Below are 23,860 nucleotides of genomic sequence, written 5' to 3'. Positions count from 1 at the left end.
TGAGCACCCTTGCTCCTTTGTGGATCCGTCCTTGATTGGGAGAGGAGGGAATCGAACCTAGAACCTCAAGTGCAGAGATAAATACTCTTAATCATTTTAACGCTACAAACCCCTTGCGTTGTTATCTTCTCTTTAATTAGATGTACTTTCACCAACTCAAATCACATATATAGTTAGTTAGTTAGTATATCTTTGTCTGCTCTCTTGTGAGATGTCTCAAGTTGAATTTCGTTCTCCCTAACTTTATCTTTTTATAAAAAGAAAACCCTAAAACAATATGTTGTCTCAAAATAATGCAATTAATGCACAAGTCGTGTTTGGTTTGCATTTTTCTTGTGGAATCTACCTTTTGCTGATTTTGTATTTCTTCTTGTTCTAATTTGTATTGTTCAGATGTAGAGGGCTCGTATGGGTCCACATAATGTACAGTATGTTCTGATTATCTATTTGACAGACACAAGTGAGCCTCACAGGAGTCGCTGTTGTAAAGATATCAAAGGTCCTAATTCTGCCACATGTCAGAAGATTGAAGAAGAGAGTTGTTGAAATATTGTTAAGACTGTTAGGCAGTTTTAGAGTTCTGTTAAAGTAGTTAGAAAGGCTAAGAGGTTAGAAACGTGTACACAAAGCTTTGTCAAGCTAGTATAAAACCGATTACTGTACTGTGTTGAATAATCAAGTATGAATACATCAATTCTTCTTCTAAGATCTCTGCTTTTCTCTGTTAAACTCTGTTCAATATTGCTATTCTCACATGGTATCATCGCCATAGTACGATCCTGAGCTTCCGCATTCCTTTTCTTTGCTGCAATTTCTGTTCTTCTGTCTCTATCCTCTCTTCTCTTCTTCTTTGTTCATTCATCGAGCTTCTTTCCCTCTTCAACCCCACTATTCCCTTTCGTAGTCTTTGCTCTGCCTACCACCTGTTTGTTCTTTTACCTCACAGAAACTTCTGCTTGTTCTATTGCCCATTTCTTTTCTTCTCAAACCTATTATCTTCCTGAATACTCATCATGGTGACTGCTACTCAACTTCAAATTGTTCAATCTCCGATTACTACCTTAATTCCCACTGTCTCTACTTCTGTGACAGTTAAGCTTGATGATGCAAATTATCTCACTTGGAATTTTCAGATGCAGCTTCTTCTTGAAGGTCATGGCTTATTGGGGTTTGTTGATGGTTCACGGCTGTGTCCTCCTCGTTTTGATGAAGATTCTGCTGTTGAAGGTGTGGAAACTGATGCTTATGCAGTGTGGAAGATGCATGATCGTGCCTTGATGCAATTGCTAATTGCCACCCTTTCTTCTGCTGCAATCTCATATGTCATTGGGTGTACTAGTTCTCATGATATGTGGGTTCAGTTGAAGGACAGATTTTCTATGGTTACCAAAGCTAGGATTTTTCAGATGAAAAGTGAGCTTCAGAATATCAAGAAGGGTGCTGACCCAGTCTCTCAATACTTGCACAAGATAAAGGATGCTAGAGATCATCTTGCTGCTGCTGGGGTTTCTTTTGATGATGATGATATTGTCATCTTGGCTCTTAATGGTCTTCCCCCAGAATATAATACATTTCGGTGTATGGTTCGAGGCAGGGAAAATGTGCTCTCTCTTAAAGATTTTAGATCTCAGTTGCTTGCTGAAGAGGCCATTCTTGAACATACTTGCTCTGCCACTCCTTTTGCCTCTGCAATGATGGCGAACAATCAATCATTCCAAGGAACATCTCTTGTTCTTGCTGACACTTCCCCGTCTGTCCCATCTTCTATTTCATCTAGCCACAATGGTGGTGTTCATGGTGGTCTCAATGGAGGTGTCCACTCTAGCTCTAATGGTGGCTCTTTTTCACATAATGGTGGTTTCCAATCTGGCCCTAATAGAGGTTCCTTTTATCGAGGAAGAGGCAGACCTCGGCATCAGTTTTCTTCTAGTCCAAGACCGTATCAAGCTCCACCTAATTCTGGCCCTGGCATCCTTGGTTCGGGTACTGATATTCCAACTTGTCAAATATGCAACAAGAAAGGTCATCTTGCTGCTGATTGTTATCAGCGACATCAGCAATTCACAAGTCCTAGTTCCTCTGTTCAATGCCAAATTTGCTGGAAGTATGGCCACACCGCTATTCAGTGTTACCACAGAGGCAATTTTTCCTATCAAGGCAAACCTCCTTCATCCAATCTTACTGCAATGCATGCCGACTGTTCTCCTTCCTCATCAGCTGAGCAATTTTGGGTAGCTGATACTGGAGCAACAGCCCATATGACGTCTGATTTGTCTCAACTCAGTCTTGCTACCCCTTTCTTAGGAAATGAGACTATCACCACTGCGGGGGGTTCAGGTTTGAGTATTTCTAGTGTTGGCTCTTCTTCTTTGAATACTCCTCAGTGTTCTTTCCAATTATCGAAAGTTTTGCATGTGCCAAAGATATCTCAGCATTTGCTTTCTGTGCATCGGTTATGTAAAGATAATAACTGCAGATTTATATGTGATGCATTTGGCTTTTGGATTCAGGACAAACTCACGGGGAGTGTTCTTCTCAAGGGGCTGTGTAGAGCTGGCCTATATTCAATTCCTTTCTTTCCTTCACAGCCTCATCCTACTCCAGCTGCTTCTCTCCTCAAACAACATTTCTGCTTTCTTGGACATCCAGTAAACACTAGTCTGTGGCACAAGCGATTTGGTCATCCCTCCAATATCATTACTACTGCTCTTTTACATCAAACACAGGTTCCTTTTTCTTCAGACAAAGTCCAATCTATCTGTCATCATTGTTTAGAAGGCAAACTAGCTAAACTTCCTTTTCATTATCCAGCAGTAAAATCTGTCAAACCTTTAGAGGTGATTCATAGTGATGTGTGGGGTCCTTCTCCAACAATATCTGTTGAGGGGTTCAAATATTATGTTAGCTTTGTAGATGAGTGTACTCGATTTACTTGGCTCTTTCCAATGATCAATAAAGCAGAAGTTTACTCTATTTTTGTTCATTTTCATGCTTACTTAGTCACTCAGTTCTCTGCTTCTCTTAAGGTTTTTCAAAGTGATGGAGGTGGTGAGTATCTTAGTCATAAATTTCAACATTTTCTTCTTGCTAGAGGTATCATTCATCATAAATCATGTCCCTATACACCTGAACAAAATGGCTTAGCTGAGAGAAAACACCGACACATCTTAGAGACTGCTATCACTTTATTGCAAACTGCTCATTTACCACCAAAATTTTGGTTTCATGCTTGTGCTACTTCAGTCTACTTGATCAATAGGATGCCTTGTAAAACTCTTCATTTAAAATCTCCTTATTTCTTATTGTTTGGATCTGCCCCAGCCATTACTCATCTAAAGGTATTTGGCTGTGCTTGCTTTCCTTTGCTCAAGCCTTATAATACAAACAAACTTCAGCCAAAAACTTCTACTTGTGTCTTTCTAGGCTATGCAGGACAATATAAAGGCTATATTTGTTTTTCTCTCCTTACCAATAGACTATTTGTCACTAGACATGTCCTATTTGATGAAACTATGTTTCCATTCACATCTGTCCATCCAGTAAGTATCTCTTCATCTCCGTATCTCCCTTCCTCTTCTCCTCCTCCATCCATTTCATTCACTAATACTGTCTTATCACCTCTCTCTTCTCTTTCCATTGCCTCACCTTCTCCTTCCACCTTTGAAGCCAATGAACCTTTGACTACTTCCCCTTCTGCTACACATTCAGCTACACAGTCTCCTCTCCCTGTGGATCCTGATTTTCAGCCTGAAAGTCTTCGTGTTGTCTTGCCTCTACCATCTATAAATCTGCATCCTATGACAACACGGTCTAAAAATGGCATCTCCAAGAGGAAGGCTTTTTCTGCTTCTACTTCTACTGATTTCTCTACAATTGAGCCTAGTTCTTTCAAGGCTGCTTCTCAATCACCGGAATGGCAATCTGCCATGCGGGAGGAAATTGAGGCTCTTCATGCTCAAGGTACTTGGGATTTGGTTCCTCTCCCAGCTCATAAGAATCTTGTTGGCTGTAAATGGGTTTATAGGATCAAGAAGAATGCAGATGGTTCTATTGCTAGGCATAAGGCTCGCTTGGTTGCTAAGGGATTTAGTCAAGAGGAGGGTATTGATTATTATGAAACCTTCAGTCCGGTAGTTAAACCAACCACTGTTCGATTAGTTCTGGCTCTGGCCGCTCAGTTTCAGTGGTCCTTACGGCAACTTGATGTTAAAAATGCGTTCTTGCATGGTGTTCTTCAAGAGGAGGTTTATATGACACAACCTCAAGGCTTTGAGAGTAAGCTTTATTCTTCTGATTTTGTTTGCAGACTCAAGAAGTCCTTGTATGGTTTAAAACAGGCTCCTCGTGCCTGGAATGAAAGATTTACTAGCTTCTTACCAAGCTTGGGTTTTCAAGCTTCAACTGCGGATCCATCTCTCTTTCTTCACCATTCGTCACTTGGTACTGTGGTTTTGCTTCTCTATGTTGATGATATCATTCTTACTGGCAGTAATTCATCTCTTATTGCATCTGTAATTAGTGCTTTAACTCAGGAGTTTGATATGAAGGATTTAGGCCAATTGACTTATTTTCTGGGGCTCCAAATTTCATATCAGTCTGCTGGCTTGTTTGTGTCTCAAACTAAGTATATCAAGGAACTGCTTGGCAAGGTTGATTTGCAGGATTCAAAACCGTGTCCTACTCCTTGTCTTCCTTATCACAGACTCTTGAAAGATGATGGCAAACCTTATTCTCATCCAGAGCAGTATAGAAGCATTGTTGGTGCTTTGCAGTACCTCACTTTCACAAGGCCAGATATTGCCTTCTCAGTGAATCAAGCTTGTCAATTTATGCATAATCCTATGGAATCTCATGTTGTGGCAGTTAAGAGAATCCTGAGGTATTTGAAAGGAACCATTGATTTTGGCATTTGGTTTAAGCCTGGTCTTCTTCATCTGCACGCTTATAGTGATGCTGACTGGGCTGGGGATCCTAATGACCGCAGATCTGTTTCGGGATTTATTGTTTACTTAGGCTCTAGTCCTATTTCTTGGGCTTCTAAGAAGCAACATACTGTCTCTCGTTCGTCCACTGAGGCAGAGTATAGGGCTTTGGCGATTACGGCTGCTGAACTTGCATGGATCAGACAGTTGTTCTGTGATCTGCACGTTCCATTACATGTTCCTCCTTTAATTCATTGTGACAATATCTCTGCTATTGCTCTCTCTTCCAACCCAGTGTTTCATTCCCGAATGAAACATCTACAGATTGATTATCATTTTGTTCGAGAACGAGTCATTCGGGGTGATTTACTTGTGCAACATGTCTCTTCTGCAGAACAATTTGCTGACATTCTCACTAAGGGGCTGTCTATCCCTTTATTCCAGCATCATTGTTCCAATCTCATGCTTGGCTCCTCCAAGCATGAGATTGAGGGGGCATGTAAAGATATCAAAGGTCCTAATTCTGCCACATGTCAGAAGATTGAAGAAGAGAGTTGTTGAAATATTGTTAAGACTGTTAGGCAGTTTTAGAGTTCTGTTAAAGTAGTTAGAAAGGCTAAGAGGTTAGAAACGTGTACACAAAGCTTTGTCAAGCTAGTATAAAACCGATTACTGTACTGTGTTGAATAATCAAGTATGAATACATCAATTCTTCTTCTAAGATCTCTGCTTTTCTCTGTTAAACTCTGTTCAATATTGCTATTCTCACAGCTGTCATTGCCTATCATTGTATTTGTACATATTCTAGCTCTTTACACACACCATACGAAATCTCATGGAATCTCTCTTGTTTTTCTTTCATTTATTTTCATGGGTATTTACAAATGTAAAAATCTAAGAAATATGATGCATAAAAAATAGTAGGCATGGAGATATGTCAGCTCACAAGGACTTTGGGAATAATTCAGTACTCCCACCAAGACAAAATCAATCAGGTTCGATGGAATTTCTGTTTCTTTCTTATAATCATTTAAGCTTTGGTTTTTGGGTTGAATTTGGTTTCGCCATTTTGCCTTGGAAAAAATAACATCAATTGATGACATGTACGTCTGGAGAAATTCAAGGAACAACTACGAGAGGCAACCAAACTAGTTTTTGTTGGAAGTTCTATTAGAAATTAGAACGAGAAGGGGAATTTGCTGTCTTTTAGAAAGAGTACAAATTATTAATTTTGTGGTTCATAATATCCAACGTGAGCTGTCATAAGCTGGTGTCTTGGATCCTTGGGGTTGCTGTCATGGCATTCTGGGTTTCCGGAGAACATGGTGCATGAGCTGATCAGTTTTGAGGGTGCCTTGGTGATAAGAGGTAGGAGGAGTATCGTGCGTCGTGGTCCCTTTGCAATTTGTGGTGGAATTAATTCTCGTTGTGGCTTGGTGGACTAATGCATTCATATAAAAAGAACCAAAATGTGCAAAATTTTATACACGTCACAATAATCTTGGGTTGGTTAAAGTTAATAATTTCAAGGCCACGTGATTATGTTAGACCAAGTCCTAATAAGCACTCTTAAAATAGAGAGATTTCTAGGAGCTCCTAAATCTGATGAGCGAGAAAAAAACTCATAAAATAACTTTTATTCAAATCTCCCACACCACAAAAAAAAGAAAAAAATTATTAAACTCTACACCACCCAATTATTCAAATATTTATTCCTTCAACACAAAGGTCTCAACGGTGGTGGTTCTCCTCCTTCTTTTTGCCAGTACCTAGGCAGCGGGGGTTTATGTAACTTCCTATCAAGATTCAAATAGATTTATTTGATGTATATGAGTTATTAATTTTTCTTTTAGCTATAAATGTTCAAAAGTCAAATTCAAAATTTAAGAGTACCAATGCCTTAAATCAAGGAATTTTCATTAAAAGACCTCCTCGTCTCGTCATTTTTTGAAATTGACATGTACTCCTGGATGAAAGCAACCATTTGTTTCTTATTTTCAGGGTGTCTGTTGATCAGTTTTCAGGGACTATGACGTTCAAAACTATTACTGTTAGGTTAAGTTAAGAAGAAGACGAAGAAGAAGAACAAGAAGAACAAGACTGGACTGAAGTACATCATGCGTCGTGGTCCCCTTGGATTCTTATTGCATCCACAGCTACGAACGAAATTACACTCACAAACAAAAACCCTGGATCAAAAGTAAAAGAAAAATAAGAAAAGGTGGTTAAAGTTAATATTTTGAAGGCCACGTGATTCATGGCTCTTCCCATGTCCCGAGTACATGTAGTGGGTGAAACGTGGGTTGAATTATGCTATTGGGCAGTGAAGTCTGGGAAGATAACACCAAACTTTCAGATTCTGCTCATAATTTACGGCACTGGAACTGGTAAATATTCCACACATGATGCCTCGATACATATTCCACCCAAACCTGTAATTTTCGAATAATGTCATACACCCAATTGGTTTTTGCAGGGAAATGTTTTCGTTTGTTAGACTGTTCGATAATATATGTAAGATGTTTATATCCCAGTTTAATGGCATAAATATTCATTTTTCAATCTAAGTTTGATAACAGAATATTTTTAAAATAGAATGCTCTTCTATGGTATTGGTGTATTTTTACATCTCTCGGTTTCGGCAGATCGCTTAACCCTGCTCATCTCCGGTGCAACTTAAAAAAAATTACAAACTAGGATCCCTATCTAGGGATCCCAATATTTCTGAACGGATGTTTGCACATATTAAGAAACGAAGCACAAGTTGAATAAAATTATGTCATAAATTTGTAAGAGCATCGGCCACCATGTTAGCTTCACTCCGAATACATACACATTCATTTATTATTGTACTATGGTGATTTAAAATGTTAAGGTGAATTTCTCCAGCATTAATTGATTGGCCTTCAAAAGTGGGAGCTAAGCTTTTGACCCCCATCAGCCATTCACATGCACACATGTATAAATATGTCCAGATCACCATGTGGAGCGGAGCTTTTAACACTCCAATCTAGATTCTGTGCTTGAACTCAAACAGAGAGAGAGACAGATGGGGAGAAAACCATGCTGTGATAAAGAAGGGCTGAACAAGGGAGCATGGTCTGCTTGGGAAGATAAAGCCCTTGCTAACTACATTAACACTCACGGAGAAGGAAAATGGAGGGACCTTCCACCAAGAGCGGGTACGTACGGTTCATTATTTAAATTAACAATTATATATATATATATGTGACAATTTTCATGTTTTTTCCTTCTACAATTTGGGACAATGTACTCATAACTAAACACTACTGTTTTTTTCTGCAGGGTTAAACCGCTGTGGGAAGAGTTGCAGATTGCGTTGGCTGAATTATCTTAGGCCTGATATTAAGAGAGGCAACATTTCCCCTGAAGAAGAGGAGCTCATTGTTAGACTTCATAAGCTTCTTGGAAACAGGTATGTATATATGGAAGATTGACATCTCTTCTTGGTATCAAGTTATTATGACGAAATTGGTGTCTCTAATTTGGTCTAATTTGAATTAGGTGGTCACTCATTGCTGGAAGGTTGCCGGGACGAACAGACAATGAAATCAAGAACTACTGGAACACCAATTTGAGCAAGAGGTCAGAGCAAGGAAGTGACAAGGCTCATCAGGATCAACGGAGTTCTAGCACTAGTTCGAAAGACGACACGAAAAAATCGAATAATCCGGCATCAAAGTCTTCTGTCCAGGTGATCCGTACGAAAGCATTTAAGTGCAGGAAGGTTGCCATCCCCTCACATTTGGATGGCCATGATCAAATGCTTGAAAGATCGAACGTGGCTCCTGTTTCCGACAGCGAAAGCCCGTGTTCTTCAGCGGCTCAGGAGCATGATTCTTCGTTTGGTTTTCTGAGGGATTTTGATATCAATGACATGCTCATACCGGATGTGCTGAGTTCTGATTTCCAACAAGCACAAATCAACGACTGTGATCAGGACATGTTGGAGTGTGGAATTACCAAGATTGAAGATTTATTGATGGGTGAAGCAAGGTTGGGAGAATGGAGAGCTGGTGATGAGGATCAAGATGACCCACTTCAACCAAATGATGATGATCATGGAGATGTGGACGGCTTCAATGCACTTTCGTCTTTTCTGAATTCAGTAGATAATGATCAGTGGATCATTAGTTAAAATCAAGCTAGCTCCTCTAGCTTTGCACTTTGCAAAACTTTCCAAATCTGTTGTACTGAATAAAAACATTCCATTACTGAGATGAAATTTGTTAGTTTGTAGTTGAACATTGTTGTCAATCATTTGGAGACGTACGTATGTTTTGCTATGACCAACTTCAGTATGTATTGAAGGCAAGTTTTTCAAAGATTCTTGATGTGTGTTGTGCATATTATATACAGTGAGTTTCAAGTGTGAACGTGAAATTTTAGAGGTTAAAAGTATCGGCAAAAAGTATGAAAGATTATTGTCGTCTACTTTACTATGCCTTCAAATGTGGATCCACGAGTTTTTCATTTTTCTTCGAAACGATGTTTCTAAGCATTTTTACTATAAAATAGAATTTATAATGTCGCATACAAACAAACAAACAAACAAATAAATTTATGTGTATAATTTTTCTTCGCATATATACAAATAATTTGTACACGCATATGTATATGTACGCACGAAAATTCAGCAAAAAAACTTCCGTTACTTTTTTGTTTTTGTTTTGTTTTTCCATGGAAAAGGACAATATCAATCCCAATCCCATAGATGTGGGAAGGTAGCTTCCAAACTGGTGATGATGATGTACGTAAAGTCAAGACACTGGAAATTTCTTAAACAAACGTGGTCCAGAGAAAGCTAAAGCCATCCGACTTTCAATACCATGAGAATGTAGGTTGAGGGAGTTTTCTTTTTTATTTATTATAATTAGTGCTATTTTTTTCTGTCTGAATTATATTTAAATTTAATATTCGAGATGGGCGATGCATGGCGAGATTGAATCAGCAGCTCTGAAACCTTGTCATCCTCCCAGCTAGTGGCTGTCAGTAATTTGTATGATTGATCCAATGAGCCCACAATTATTTACTTCCACCATCCCACATGCTTTTATTTACCCAACCAAAATATATATATTTTTTCCCATAAAGACCTTATAAAAAAAATCACGTGTTAATATAATAAATCAAAATGGATCGGTCCACTTGAAATTTATAATTTAATTAAGCTTGATCTTCTTAGCTCAATAACTTCTACAGCTGCAAAGTAATTTGGATAAAATATATATCTCACATGCGATGCAGGTTGTAATACAATAAACAACATATTAGATGCATGCTTTTCGAATTTCGATGATAAAATGTAATCTTTGTCCAGATTTATATTTGAGTGTGCCAGTGAGGCACTGATTTTAATGATAATAGTTATATTTTTGGATAAATTGGAGCCAATCAGGCCGACCAAAGCTTAATTAAACTTGCAAAAGCAATTTGTGTAAAGAGACACTTGCGTTTTTAACTTTCCTCAATGCTTCATGTGCATGGATCGTATGATAAGCTTCAGATTCATTACCAACTGATCCTATCGTTGAAAGTTTGATGTTTATAACTTAATACAAGTGGTTTTGATCGTTAAAGTTAGCTACAATATTTAGTTAGGAGTATCTCGTGTTCATACAGTTTACAATTGGCCATACATCTACAATAAGGCTATACCATCATTAACTAAATATCAAACTCATCGTTGTGCCTATGTCTTCTTTAGTGATCCCCGAACAATTCACTAGTGTAGAAGAATCTCTTTGGTTACAATGAAGAACCCTTTTGATCTCTCACAAACCCTATCTCTCTTTTCTCTCACCTTGGTTCAAACCCAATTTGATGCCTTGTTTTCTCTCTTGCACTCGTTAGTGAAAATTATAGTGCTAAAATGCCTATTTATAGATCATAGGACTATAGTACAAAGTTACATGGAAAAGAAAATACAATCCTATTCAAACTAGACCAAGAACTTACCCAAAACTCATGCTGGAACCAAAAAACACGCCGAGCTCAAAATCACCTGGCAAAAGCGATCGATCGCTTTCTTGCTGAGAGAAGCTCTTCCACCATCCTTTGCATCCTTAAGCGAGGCAACTCCAACAAGGCCTCCTCCAACCAAAACAAGTACCAATGGAATAGTTGGTTGTGTGTACTTCCAAAATAAGAACAAACCTAAGAGAAAATTCCAAGAACCATTTAATTTAAATGGCACAGTTGATAGATTACAAAATCGGAGTGGTCCCAATAATTATGGTTCTCGACTTTTAATAAGTACAAGGACTTCCGCAATACAATTGTTAATTTAGAGATATGAAACCAAGAAATTATGAAGCCAAGAATATCAAATCTACTGTGAATTTAGCATGCTTGCCAATTGACTACATACATATTATGCATCATTTAGCATTGACAGTAGGCATATCAAAACTGAAGTGGACCCAGAATTATTGCTGAAAATCAGCAGCTTTGCACATCATTGCTCTTTCATTGGTTTGAAAACGAGAGCTCCGGGATGATACACATGTCATTTGGCATGTAGCAAAGCAAAGGAACTTTTGGGTTTAATCTGATTGGTGATTTGTGTAAACCATATCACTAAACCTATCTGATATTCAAACTCTAATACACACCAACTAAATTTCACAAACAACTAATAATGTTGTTTTTCACCAAAAATACAATAATGGAAGCAAGATGTTACTGTCACTCTAAAATAATTATTATTCGTACTTTTTTTTAGAGTCGTAAATTTTTACTGTTTATGAAATAGAATGTGTAAAATCTCTCTCTTATAATTCGTGTATATCTTACTGTGAAAAAAACAGCAAACATAAAGAAAACGATCGAACACACAGAAATATACATCCCGTTGCATCCAAGTTTTTATCGGAGCGACGAGCTTGCACATTGGGATCTTTATTTTTAAAATTTTTGTTTTAAGTTTGACTCGGAACCACATTTTTTTTGTATTAATTAACATCTTCAATTTAAAAAATCAAATATGTACTGTCCCATCGCTAATAGCTAGGCATCTATTTGTCGAGGACTGATTTGATTTTGTTTGATCCGAAATTGAGCTGATACACCTCGTTAAGGGACACATGACCATCAATTAATGACTTTTGTCTAATTTCCTGAATTTCCAAAATTGGAATTTTGTGTTGCCATCTCTTTCGTATTTATAGTGCAATAAATAATAATCCTCCATTTCTTTTCCTGCTATTCTTTTACAACCACAAACCATTTAATAAAATTATCAATCTGATGATATTCAAATTTGCAATTAATAATCCACCAGTACCGTGTCACTCACTCAGTGTCTGTATACGACTTCGACATATACCAACCACATGGAGCATGGCAATCGTTAAGAACAGTAAGCATTTTTTTTGAAAACAATGCATAATCTAAACTACACTTTAATCTAATTTATGGGAATAAATATTTGAACTTAAGTGAAAATAGAAAGGGGATTCGAATTTTGTTGTAAGGAAGCCGGACTCAATGTCTCATACTCAACTGCTTTAACCCACACATGCAAATAAGAGTATTTCTTATTAAGATATATTTGCAACACAATTACATCTTCCTATATTAGTTTCTATAATTTCATCGTTTTCAATAAATTGTATGTTAAATTTCAAAGAGAGAGGTTATCGGTCCATTACTATAGCAACACTGATATTATCCAACTTAACCACCTATAAAGCTCCAATAGGTGTGAGATTTTATCACAAAAGGTCTCAGTGATATTAGAAGTGAAATCACTTATTATAAGTTGAATTTTATTTAATCAATCATCCAAGACTTATATTTTTCAACATCACACACACATATATATATATATATATATAGTTACTTTTGAAAACAATAATATTTCAAGAATAAAGAATAGAAATAAAGCCACAATCATGAATCCTGTTTATATTGGGCTTAACCACTACTCATCAAAAAGTTTCCTTGTGACGTTCCTAGCTTCAATTAATTGGAGTCTTCTTAGACTTGTTGTTTGAAGATGCTTGAATTGAACCCACTTTTAATTGAACTTCGACTTCGAGGGAGTATTTTGAGAGAAGGAGAAGAAAATTGTGCACCTCACTTTTTCTTTGATTGACTTTTTATTCGTTAATTCTCTCTAAAAGTTGGAAAGATCCAACAAAAAAGTGAAATTTATGTGTTGTGAGTTATTCTTTACAACATCTAGAATACGTTTCATTAACTAAAACCTTTTTCGTCCCCTCTTAATTTCATACCCGTCTAAACGAAACAAGGAAAGTTGTGCATCCTCTTTTTCTTAATTTCATACCCGTCTCTATTATGGAGGGTACTATATTATAAGTATATGTAATTCTTGTCATTTTCATTTTGAACATTTCTTATATCATGGAGACCTATTTTGAGTATGGTGAACATATCATAGCCCTCCCCAAAAACAGCATATGTTGACAGTATGTTTTGCATGTTGACATTTCTAGAGAAGAAAGTGATGGGGCCATTACTAATTTACTATCAAGAGGAGTTGAAAGTTGGGTGTGGTTTCTCAATTATTGGATTTAGATACCAAAGTTTACCTTTTCTGAAGGAAACAAAATGCTTGAAGTTATTTCTCATGTGCAAGGTGAAAGTTAAAGTCAATGCTCTAAGAATTTCATAGTTTTATAATGCAATACCAACTACCTAATTTATTACTCCAATGCCAACAACCCCTTGACAAATTCACATAAATAGCTCTCACCATAGATTTATCTTTTCTGGTTTTTTCGTTTTATGGGTCAACCTAAACGAATTTCTTCTACAAAACAAAGTACCAATATTCTAAACCTAAACTCACATCAGTCTCAAGGTCCAGATTTGGCCGCAACAATATGTATACTTGCATGCAATCAAAAGTGCTATAATATAAAATAGACATTTGAATTAATGAAATAAAATATAGAACGAGTTTTACAAGAGTGTTCTTCAAATTTATTTGAGAAATCTCTCAATTGAAACGCTCTCTCTCTATATATATAACTGAAAATTAGTCCAAATTTTGATCTAGAATGTATGACAAAGAAAAATGGATCGATAGCCAAGTCTTTCTTGGTTTTTTCGTTATTTTGTCTATAAACTAGTGCTCTGTGGAGCTGTGCTGCATGAAACATGTACAACGAACGAACAACTAATCAACACTGACATATGTTATAGTGTGTGGAAGCAAGGACACATCAACTTCAATGACACCAATAATTCTCGTGTGCGGACGTACTTTATGAAAAGACTATACGAGTGATTATAATTGATAATCAAATTAAGGCTAATCTTGCTGTGGTTACTCTTTTTGTGTTTTATCATTTATCATCAATATTTTTTTTGATGGAGTAGAAGAACTTCAATTAGAAACCGAGGTGCTCTTAGAGTGGCATCGTTAAAACTTTGCCTTTCTTACGAGAAAGAAAAAGAGTACCACACAACTCAACCAACTAATAATACTCTACTCGTTTTTCCTATACGTTATTTTGTGGCCTTAGTTTGATCGTTTATCATCAATTCAATCAGAGGACCAAGTAATGGGTTTGGTTAAATAATTAAAAGAAATAGAAACTGCAATTGATTTGCGTGATGGAGACAGGGACGATTGAAACTAGATGCTGAACCTCTACCTCATGCAGGCCATAGTACATACTCGAGAAGGAGAGAGAGAGAGAGAGAGAGAGAGAGAGAGAGGACAGGGAGGTGGCAGCCCTAACAAACTTTCAAGGGTGTCTTGGAATGTTAGTTTGAGAGTAAAAGAAGCAAAGCAAAGTCAAATTGGACCAGAAAATTATATAATATTATTGTGTCAGTAACCTTTCTGCATTATATATATACGTCGTGTTTAGCATTTGTATGTTTTCATCTAACGGTTTACAACATAATATTTTTGTTTAACTAGTCATTTATAAATTTATATAATATACATGGTAATGGTATGGAAGATTCTTCTGTCCAGATTTCTTCATCACAAAATCTTCACACAACACCAAATAATCCACCAACTCTGCTAATGAAGGCAGTATAATAATGTTGGGTTCCTTTGTTTATTTTTGGGATAAAAAGTGCTTAATTTCTAATTAATTCTTACATTTTTAAGTGATGAGTGATAAAAGAGCTGCACATCAAATAAATAAATCCTTTTTTTTGCAATATTTGCTTTCGCATATAGTTGTACAATACCAACTAGTAATTGTACAACCATATGCGAAAGCAAATATTGCAAAAAAAAAGGATTTATTTATTGTCACCATTGATTAGCTAGGTAAAACCAGGACCACTGGGCAAACTAAAAAAAAAAGGGACCATAATATAAAATAAAATAAAATAATAACGTGGGGAAAATGTGCAGCTATAAGTATCTTATTCCAAGCACACAGGAGACCAAATCGAACAAGCACACGACTGGGAGGAAAAAAAAAAAAACCAGAGGCAGTGAAGAAACAGTTTCTATAGTGAAAAGGAGAGTTTTGGGTGTGAGCAGAGAAGGCAGGCACCAAAACAATGGGGAGAAGCGCTTGTTGTGCAAAGGAGGGCTTGAACAAAGGTGCTTGGACTGCCCATGAAGACAAAGTTCTCAGTGAATACATCAAACTCCATGGTGAAGGCAGATGGAGAAACCTCCCCAAAAAAGCAGGTGAAAAAAAAGAGAAAAGAAATGTGCACTGCTTAGCTCATTGTATCTGATTATGTGGGTTTTCTGAATTGTGCTTGAAAATCAAATCAATGGTTCTGATTAATTGGTGCTTAATTTATGCAGGTCTGAAAAGATGTGGGAAGAGCTGCAGGCTTAGGTGGTTGAATTATCTGAGGCCAGACATTAAGAGAGGCAACATATCACCAGATGAAGAAGAGCTTATCATCAGGCTTCACAAGCTTTTGGGGAACAGGTAATTTGTGCCATTTCATTGCTTTAAATAATATATTAATTATGAAATTATAGTAATTGGAAAAGAAAAGAAAAAAGTTCATCATGATCAATTGGGATTTTGATATTGATTTTGAAAATTTTTATTTTTATTTTTTTTCCAGATGGTCTCTAATAGCTGGTAGGCTTCCAGGGCGAACAGACAATGAAATAAAAAACTACTGGAACACCAATTTAGGCAAAAAAATCCAAGACCAACAGCGGCAAGGCTCTGCTTCAAATCTCAAGCACCACAACAAAAATGGTGAACCAGTTTCCAAAAAGGCCAAGACTATGGAGGACATGTCTCCCAACATGACCTCACCATCACCATCCAAGATGTCCCCAGTGGTCAGAACCAAAGCTGCTAAGTGCACCAAAGTTTTCATCAACCCAGACCCTCACAAACTCCCACTTGGCCACCAACATTGTGAAGAAGACAACAGAGGAGGATTGATGTTTGATAGGCATGCAGGGGATGACCACACGAACAATGGGTCATCGTCATTGTCCTCCTTCTCTAATATCGCTGATGAAGAAAATTCGTCCTCGGATTTTCTAGTGGATTTTGACATGAACGAGATTAGCCTAGCAAGTCTCCTGAATTCTGATTTTCCGGCCATTAATTGTGACGATGTTGATCAAAATCGTGACAATAGTTTGTCACACTGTGTGGATCAAACAGCTCAAATTTTCTCAGAGGAAATGTTGCAGCATTTGAATGTTGGCAGCCACGATTGTGTTCAAGTTCAACCAAATTTGGTTCTTAATTTCCATTCCTTGACCTCTTTTCTCGATGGGGATCAAGGAGGGGAAGAATGGCTTGGAGAGTAGTTGAATAATTTGCCATCATTATTAATAAAATAATTATATTTTTCTTGCCACTTTTACGTAAAACGAAAATCAAACCAATTAAGATGTACTAAATGAGTGGTGGAGGACCCTTAATTATATAAATCAGATTTTATTTATTTATTATCAGTTGCAGTCGTACTTTTATCTTGTTTATATTATTCCAGGAGAAAATATATTTAAGTTGCTTTTTGAGGTGCATTATTCATCGATGGAATATGCTTTCATGGTGTATTTTATATGTCCTGCATTGGAACAATAACTTTTTATACGAACTTGGACTTTACCAAATTGTGATTAAAATTTGTATGATCGTTGTTTGTTGCTGTCAATTGTCACAGACAGCTGTGATTTGTTTTTTTTTTAAACAGTGCCAATCATCTTTATTTATATTCCCTCACCGTTAAGTTTAATCAAGAGTTAATAGATATTTATTAAGAATTAACAAATGGAAATCAAATTTTGAATTCCACTCGGAGAGAAGGCAATGGTCTCGCGGTAAATGTATAACTCTTTTTACAAAGGTATATTTTAAATTATTCTAATGTGCGAAGTGGGAAATCGAACTCAAATGCAAGGAGTAGACACTACTTTAATCATTGACCTAAACTACATCTACAGTGTCGAAAATACCTACTATAAAAAGAAGGGAAAAGAGAAAAGGCAAGCATTGCAACAAATGATTTTGATACACGTGAATGGGTGGAGGACCCCCCCTATGATTGAGAAGGAAATCAACAAAATTGGTACAGTTCGTGCTAAGAGTCATCGATGTTGACCATAAAAGAGGTGATAGATTCAGCCCTTTCACCATTGAATACATGGTTAACATTTATTTATGGGGTCCAATTTGTGTAATTAATTATATTGGAAAATTGTTAAGAACCTACTTAAACATGTATAATTTATCTCAAATCAAGACAATGACTTCGATTTCTTTGTTATTTAGTTTTTGCGTGTTTAGGAGTTAATCCCTTATTTCACCACCCAAAAAAAAAAAAAAACTTCCATTTTTCATTCTTCTTAATTATGATAAATTCAAAATAAATCAAACATAACTCGAGCAAAGTTTGAAGAGTCAAGCTTTGTTCTAAACAAAATAGTTGAAGTTTGAAAAAAAAATAAGCATGTGTGTGAGTGTGACACCTTTTTTCTTAAAACTAGTATGACTAATGCCATAAAAACAAGAGGTTAAAAATGATTTATTAAACCAATTAGTCTTTCCACCCAAACTTTGAAGGTCAACAATCCATAAGATAAATTCAACGAGCTAAATTGGTTTATTAAACCAAAATGTTAGACAATCATGCATGCCTTATGGGTTTTTTCATATCAATTGTCCATTATTGAGATAAAATTCTATACATCCCCTCTTAATTTATTTAGAGTGCTGTCAAACGAATCCTAAAATTAAATGAGTACACCTTATGATTTAAATACATCATAATATTTTAATCAAAATACAAATTTAACTAAGTACACCTTATTTAACTACCAAAAATACCCATAGTACACCATAATACAATCTATCACACAACGCCCTAATACCAATCATAAACCAGATTTATGTTTGTACATGAATTCGTGTCATCTTTTCAGATTTTGAGTTTGCATCAAAATCTTTAATTTCGTAAACTGCTGTAGGAGTAGATTTACTAGCTCCTTCAATTCAAATCTTCATCATCTTAATTCTCTTTTCAACGGAACACCAAATCTTTTGTCACCAATCTTTTTTTTTTTTGTTCGAAAGTAGATGTGATTTCATAAAACAGCAAGTCAATAAAGAGATCCATTTGATGATAAGCCGATACCAAAATGGAAAGGCAAGATAAACAATTGGAAAGAAAATGGGGCTAAAACTACAACCAGTGAAAAGAAGAGAGGGCCTAAATTGATTTACAGAGAAACATAATCAAAGAAGTGATCCCAATAGGCCAGCGTCAGTCTTCAAACCGAAATACAGTTACAGTTCTTGAGGTAGACATAGGAGGCCATCATTGTTAAGCACCAATCATCTTGAAAGGCGAAATTTGATGAGAAAATCTATATAAGTCATTAGATGGTACTTGAAATAAGATAACTTTCGTGATGTTCATTTCGCTGAAACAGACTCAAAATCTTTTTACTGGCACCAAGTAATACAAAAATTTCTCTACGTTTGATTATGGTTGAATATGGTGAGTAGAGTGTACTTATTAAAATTATATTTTTTTTCACAATTCAATATATTATTTTTTGTCATTTTATATTAGGATAAATTAATAATTTAATAAATAATTCAGTAGTAAAATGTACTCAATTAATTTTAGAATTCGTTTAATAGCATTCTTTATTTATTATTTTATTCTAAATAGATGGATTAATATTTACGCAATTTATGATTTTGTGCTTCTATTTAAATAAAACATAATAATTATGTAGGTAACTGAACACCTAATCAGAATTCACACATTCACTCTCTTATCTGTCTCTCAGTACTAGCAATCACGTGTCTATCGCACAAATGACTTCTATACTTCGAGAGGGCCCACTCATGTCAGCCTTTTAGGCCTTTAGGGAAGATGGGGGCCCACGATTCCTCTGTAGGACAAACATGCCCAAAATAATGATAAAAAATATGATTATATTTACCCAACTTGGGGTGGCAGTGGTGGCCAGCAGCAAAAGCAAAATCAAAATCTAATTACAGGTCAACATCTAACACTCTTCGTCCATGAAACAAAATCAAATCTTCTAAACAAGTTTGAGAGTTAGATGATATAATTAAGCGCTCTAGATCCTTAGCTCCATGAAGAGTCTTTCATGGTAATTTGTTATTATAACTTATATGATTGACAAATATTGGAAGACATGGATGTTAAATTTATCTTAAAGATGTTCATATTTTCAACATGTGATAATTATGATCCCGAGCTTATGCATTTAGAGCATCCGCATTTACCCGTATTTCATAAAATTTGGAGCGCTCAAATAATTCAATGGCTTTTTTGTTTTATTTGCAAAACTGACGATAACGCGTTTCCGTTACCTCTTCGCATCTCTGTTTCTATAAGCTCCATCTCATCTGTATAATTTGTGTTTGACACAAAGTTACTATTTCAGAACTCACCATGTGAGGCGTGATGCATATGCAATATAATGAAAGTTACACATTAATGGATGTATGTAAATATGATACAATAATTAAGGGAGAAATACAAGGTGTCCCCCAAGATTGGATACACATTGCCATTGGTGTTCCTTGGCATGAGATATGAGTAATCTCAATTAGGTATTGAAAATAGAGAGACCAATACTTTCAATTTGAAGTTCCATCCATCAATTATTTCTTGTTCTTTTCAATACATCAGTTACATTTGCCATCAATTTTTCCTGTTTATATCGCGGTTTACTACGTTCATCGCATGTATGTAGGACTGATTATTATTATTTTTTATGTTTTCTTATTTTTACTTTTGATATGCGAGACTGTGACCTTTAGCACATTTTTGTCCACATAAATAATTAAAATACAAAGAATGAGATTAGTCCCATTAATTTTAACCATTAACAAAAATAATAATATTGGATATATACGATCACAAGTTTCATTTCTATACACCTTCTTTACTTGAAGCTTAAGCATACACCTTTTTCTATCCGATCTACCTAAGTGCAATACTAACATTATTCTACTGTCTAAATTCTTCATTAACTTGCTTGCATTTGTATATTTCCCTCTACTTTTCTGCTACCAATGGGTTGAATTAATTCTGAAGGAAGAATATTTTTGGACACTTGTAGTAAATTCATATCACTTTCCCTTCTTTGGGTATTTTATATTTGAAAATCTTATCAAATCAGATATGATGTCAGCTCATGTCGATTTTTTCTGTTCAATAGAAGCAATGTGATCTTCATGGCAAGCAACGAAATCTTTTATAGATGAGCTGTCGAAGAATATGAAGTTACACATTGTACGCTTGATCAAATAAAATATAAAATATATAAAATATAATGAATGATTCTATTATTAATAGTATTGAAATTTTTTGAGATAAAACTCTATACTTACCGAATATGTAAATGGTTAAGTGAGCACAATATCGAAATTACTAGTAGTGAACCAAGAATTCATCCTTTTGAAATCTTAACAATGAACACCCTATCTTTTTTGTTTTTTCTTTCTTAGCAAAACACATAGCTTACTCTTAAGAGGCGTATTCACTTTGTTAATCAATGAGTTACAAGATTGACTTCGTGGAAACTTCTGTATTGCTTTGATCATATATTGGATATAAATTGATTTTTGAAGACAGATTGGATCATTTTCATCATTGTATATAACAATATAGTAACACACTGTCAAAGTTAACTTTGACAAAGTGATGTCTCATGTCATTTGGAAGCATCATGAACCTCCAGGTTGTTTTGTATTTCTTCTTTAGTCAAAATTGTGATTTTGTAGGTTGAAGCATTTTTAGTTCATGGAATCGGTTTTGTTCCATTACACCACTTAATGTGCTAAATGTATCATTCAATAGGTCATGACGACTCAACAAAAATGATATTTTCATGCGTCAATACCAAGCAGGTGAATGTTGTTGTAGAAAAGTTAAAATTCAATGTATTCCTCCTATGACCTTATGGTGTGAGCTTAGTCAATTACTTAGTTTCATACGGCAAGTAAACTGCTAAACGTGTATTCTCCAAATGACCATATACATCTCTAAGCGCACCATATACATCTCCAAATGCCGAATATGTAAGTGGTTAAGTGGGTACAATATTGATGTTATTAGTAATGAGCCAAGAATCCGTCCTTTTGAAATCTTAACAATGAGCACCCAATTTTTTTTGCTTTTTCTTTCTTAGCAAGACGCATAGCTTACCGTAAGAGATGTATTCACTCTGTTAATCAATGAGTTACAAGATTAACTTTGTGGAAACTTGTGTTTTGCTTTCATCATATATTGGATATAAATTGATTTTTGAAGATAGATTGGATTGTTTTCATCATTGCATATAATAATATAGTAACACATTGTCAAAGTTAACTTTGACAAAGTGATGTCTCATGTCATTTGGAAGCATCGTGACCCTCGAGGTTTTTTGGTATTTCTTCTTCAGTCAAAATTTTGGTTTTGTAGGTTGAAGCATTTTTAGTTCATGGAATCCGTTTATTTCATTACACCACTTAATATATTAAATGTATCATTCAATAGGTCATGACGACTCAACAAAAATGATATTTTCATACGTTAATACTGAGCAGGTGAATGTGTCGTAGAAAAGTTAAAATTCAATGTATTTCTCCTATGACCTTATGGTTTGAGCTTAGTCAATTACTTATTTTCATACGGCAAGTAAACTGCCTAACATGTATACTCTAAATCACCATATGCATCTCTAAACGCACCAATCAAAAAAGGTAAAAGACTGAATATAGAGGAGCTAGCTAGCTAGGGTTTTACTGAAACTTAATAAAGGGACATCTATTTTCTTCTACCGACTCAGAAGGAATACTATTTTGATTTTTTATTGACTTGGTTTTCACCAACTCTTGCCATATATGGAGGGGACTTTTGAAAAGCATGCTAGAAATGCTCTTTCTAGCTAGACCCAGATTAACTTCTAGCTTAGAATGCTCTTTCTAGCCAGATCCAAACTATAAAATTTATAATGGATCAGGCAAAGCAAAGGGAAATATATTAGATTTTACAGTGTGACAAAAACCTGAACCACTTTTCTTTTGAATTGTTTGGTGTACAGTTTGAAATGTGAATTAGTAGAAGGACAAATATTGGATCAACTAGATTTGATTTTTCCATCACCGTTATGACCCTAGAAAGAAAGAGCTCGGAAAAATTACAATTGGAGAGTATACGATGAGTTTTTTGGACCGCCAATAACAACTCGGGAGATTCTACAATAATAGTCCAATAATAACTTTGTACTGGTAATAACTCCTATAAAAATATAATTTAATTGACTAAAGTCCTAGTGTGACAAACACAGCCCAATTTTATGGGCCCTAATTCTTGGACTGGATCAATGGAAGGCAGTGAAAGGAGGAATTAAAGAGCCCAATTTGACTATTTTATTTTTGGTACCAAATAAAGCCCAATTTGGTTCAGTACGTTTGCTTGGGTCGTAAGTAATCCTATTACTTGCACAATTTGGTATAATAAGTCCTCCAATCTCATCAACAGTGGTGGGCATGGCATCTGCACCATCTTCTAGCGTGAAATATTTGGATGGTGAGGCAGATTTGGAGGGATATGGTGTGGTGATGGTGGATGAGGCCAATGAGAGAACTTTATCAACTGATATTTTATTGGGAAAACTTAAGGATATTGCTCTATCAAGGCAATGTGATTTTAAACTGCTGATTTCATGTTCAACTGAAACAGATGCCGAGAAATTGAGTGGCTTTTTTGATTCTGCTCCGGTTTTCAAAATTCCCCGAAGAAGGCTGCGGAATCTGATAAGCCACATGAAGAAGATGGAAGAAGGCTTGGTGAACCAAGCAGTGGCGAGAACACTTGAAACTCATGTGACACAGTCACGACTCACGACTCACACAATAACCTGGTGACATATTGGTGTTTTTGCCTGGTCAACAAGAAATTGAAGCCGTTGACCAAATGTTGAGGCAATTAACAAAAGCTTGCGGCCATGGCCAGCTGATTATCTGTCCCATAATTCATGCACAAGCTCTTGAGCCTACACCTCAAGGGGCCAGGAAGGTTGTGCTTGCAACAAGCGTAGCTGAAACTTCATTGTTAATGCTGACTGGTATTCATTATGTCATTGACTGTGGATTTTGCGTGATAAAGTCTTATCATCCGACGGCTGTGGTAGGATCGGCGTTACTTAGTCCGATTTCAAAGGCAATGGCTGTGCAGAGGGCAGAACAAGCTGGATCTATGTGTGCCATGTTATATATTTGCGGTTATTTGAATGATTTACAGGATCAGACAGCACCAGAAGAAGTACAAAGGCGTGACAAATGACTGAAGTTGACTGAAGTTGGTAAACAGATGGCAGACGAAGTTTTCTTATCATTGTAATGAAAAACAAAAACTGGCAAATTAGGTAATTAGTTTTCATGCATCTATCTCAATTAGTCTAGTGTTACTTCTCTTCTCAATGCTGGAAGAGGTCTCGTTAATCAAGTAAC

At 35.9% G+C, this 23,860-nt stretch overlaps 2 protein-coding genes across 2 annotated transcripts; both read left to right on the top strand.

Moving 5' to 3' along the window:
• LOC18771558 (transcription repressor MYB6) lies at positions 7,859–9,262 on the top strand. The gene is made up of 3 exons (XM_007203070.2): positions 7,859–8,104; positions 8,229–8,358; positions 8,448–9,262. Exons 1-3 carry the CDS (start codon positions 7,972–7,974, stop codon positions 9,079–9,081), a joined length of 897 nt encoding a protein of 298 aa, XP_007203132.1. The 5' UTR covers positions 7,859–7,971; the 3' UTR covers positions 9,082–9,262.
• Positions 15,104–16,827, top strand: LOC18771453 (transcription factor MYB6). Its single transcript, XM_007204484.2, has 3 exons — positions 15,104–15,576; positions 15,700–15,829; positions 15,972–16,827. The coding sequence occupies exons 1-3, from the start codon at positions 15,444–15,446 to the stop codon at positions 16,678–16,680; spliced, it is 972 nt and encodes a 323-aa protein (XP_007204546.1). The 5' UTR covers positions 15,104–15,443; the 3' UTR covers positions 16,681–16,827.

The sequence above is a fragment of the Prunus persica genome, chromosome G7, assembly GCF_000346465.2.
Source record: "Prunus persica cultivar Lovell chromosome G7, Prunus_persica_NCBIv2, whole genome shotgun sequence".
Lineage (NCBI taxonomy): Eukaryota > Viridiplantae > Streptophyta > Magnoliopsida > Rosales > Rosaceae > Prunus > Prunus persica.
The sequence above is the reverse complement of the archived record's forward strand: the minus strand, read 5'-3'. Positions and strand labels throughout refer to the sequence as shown.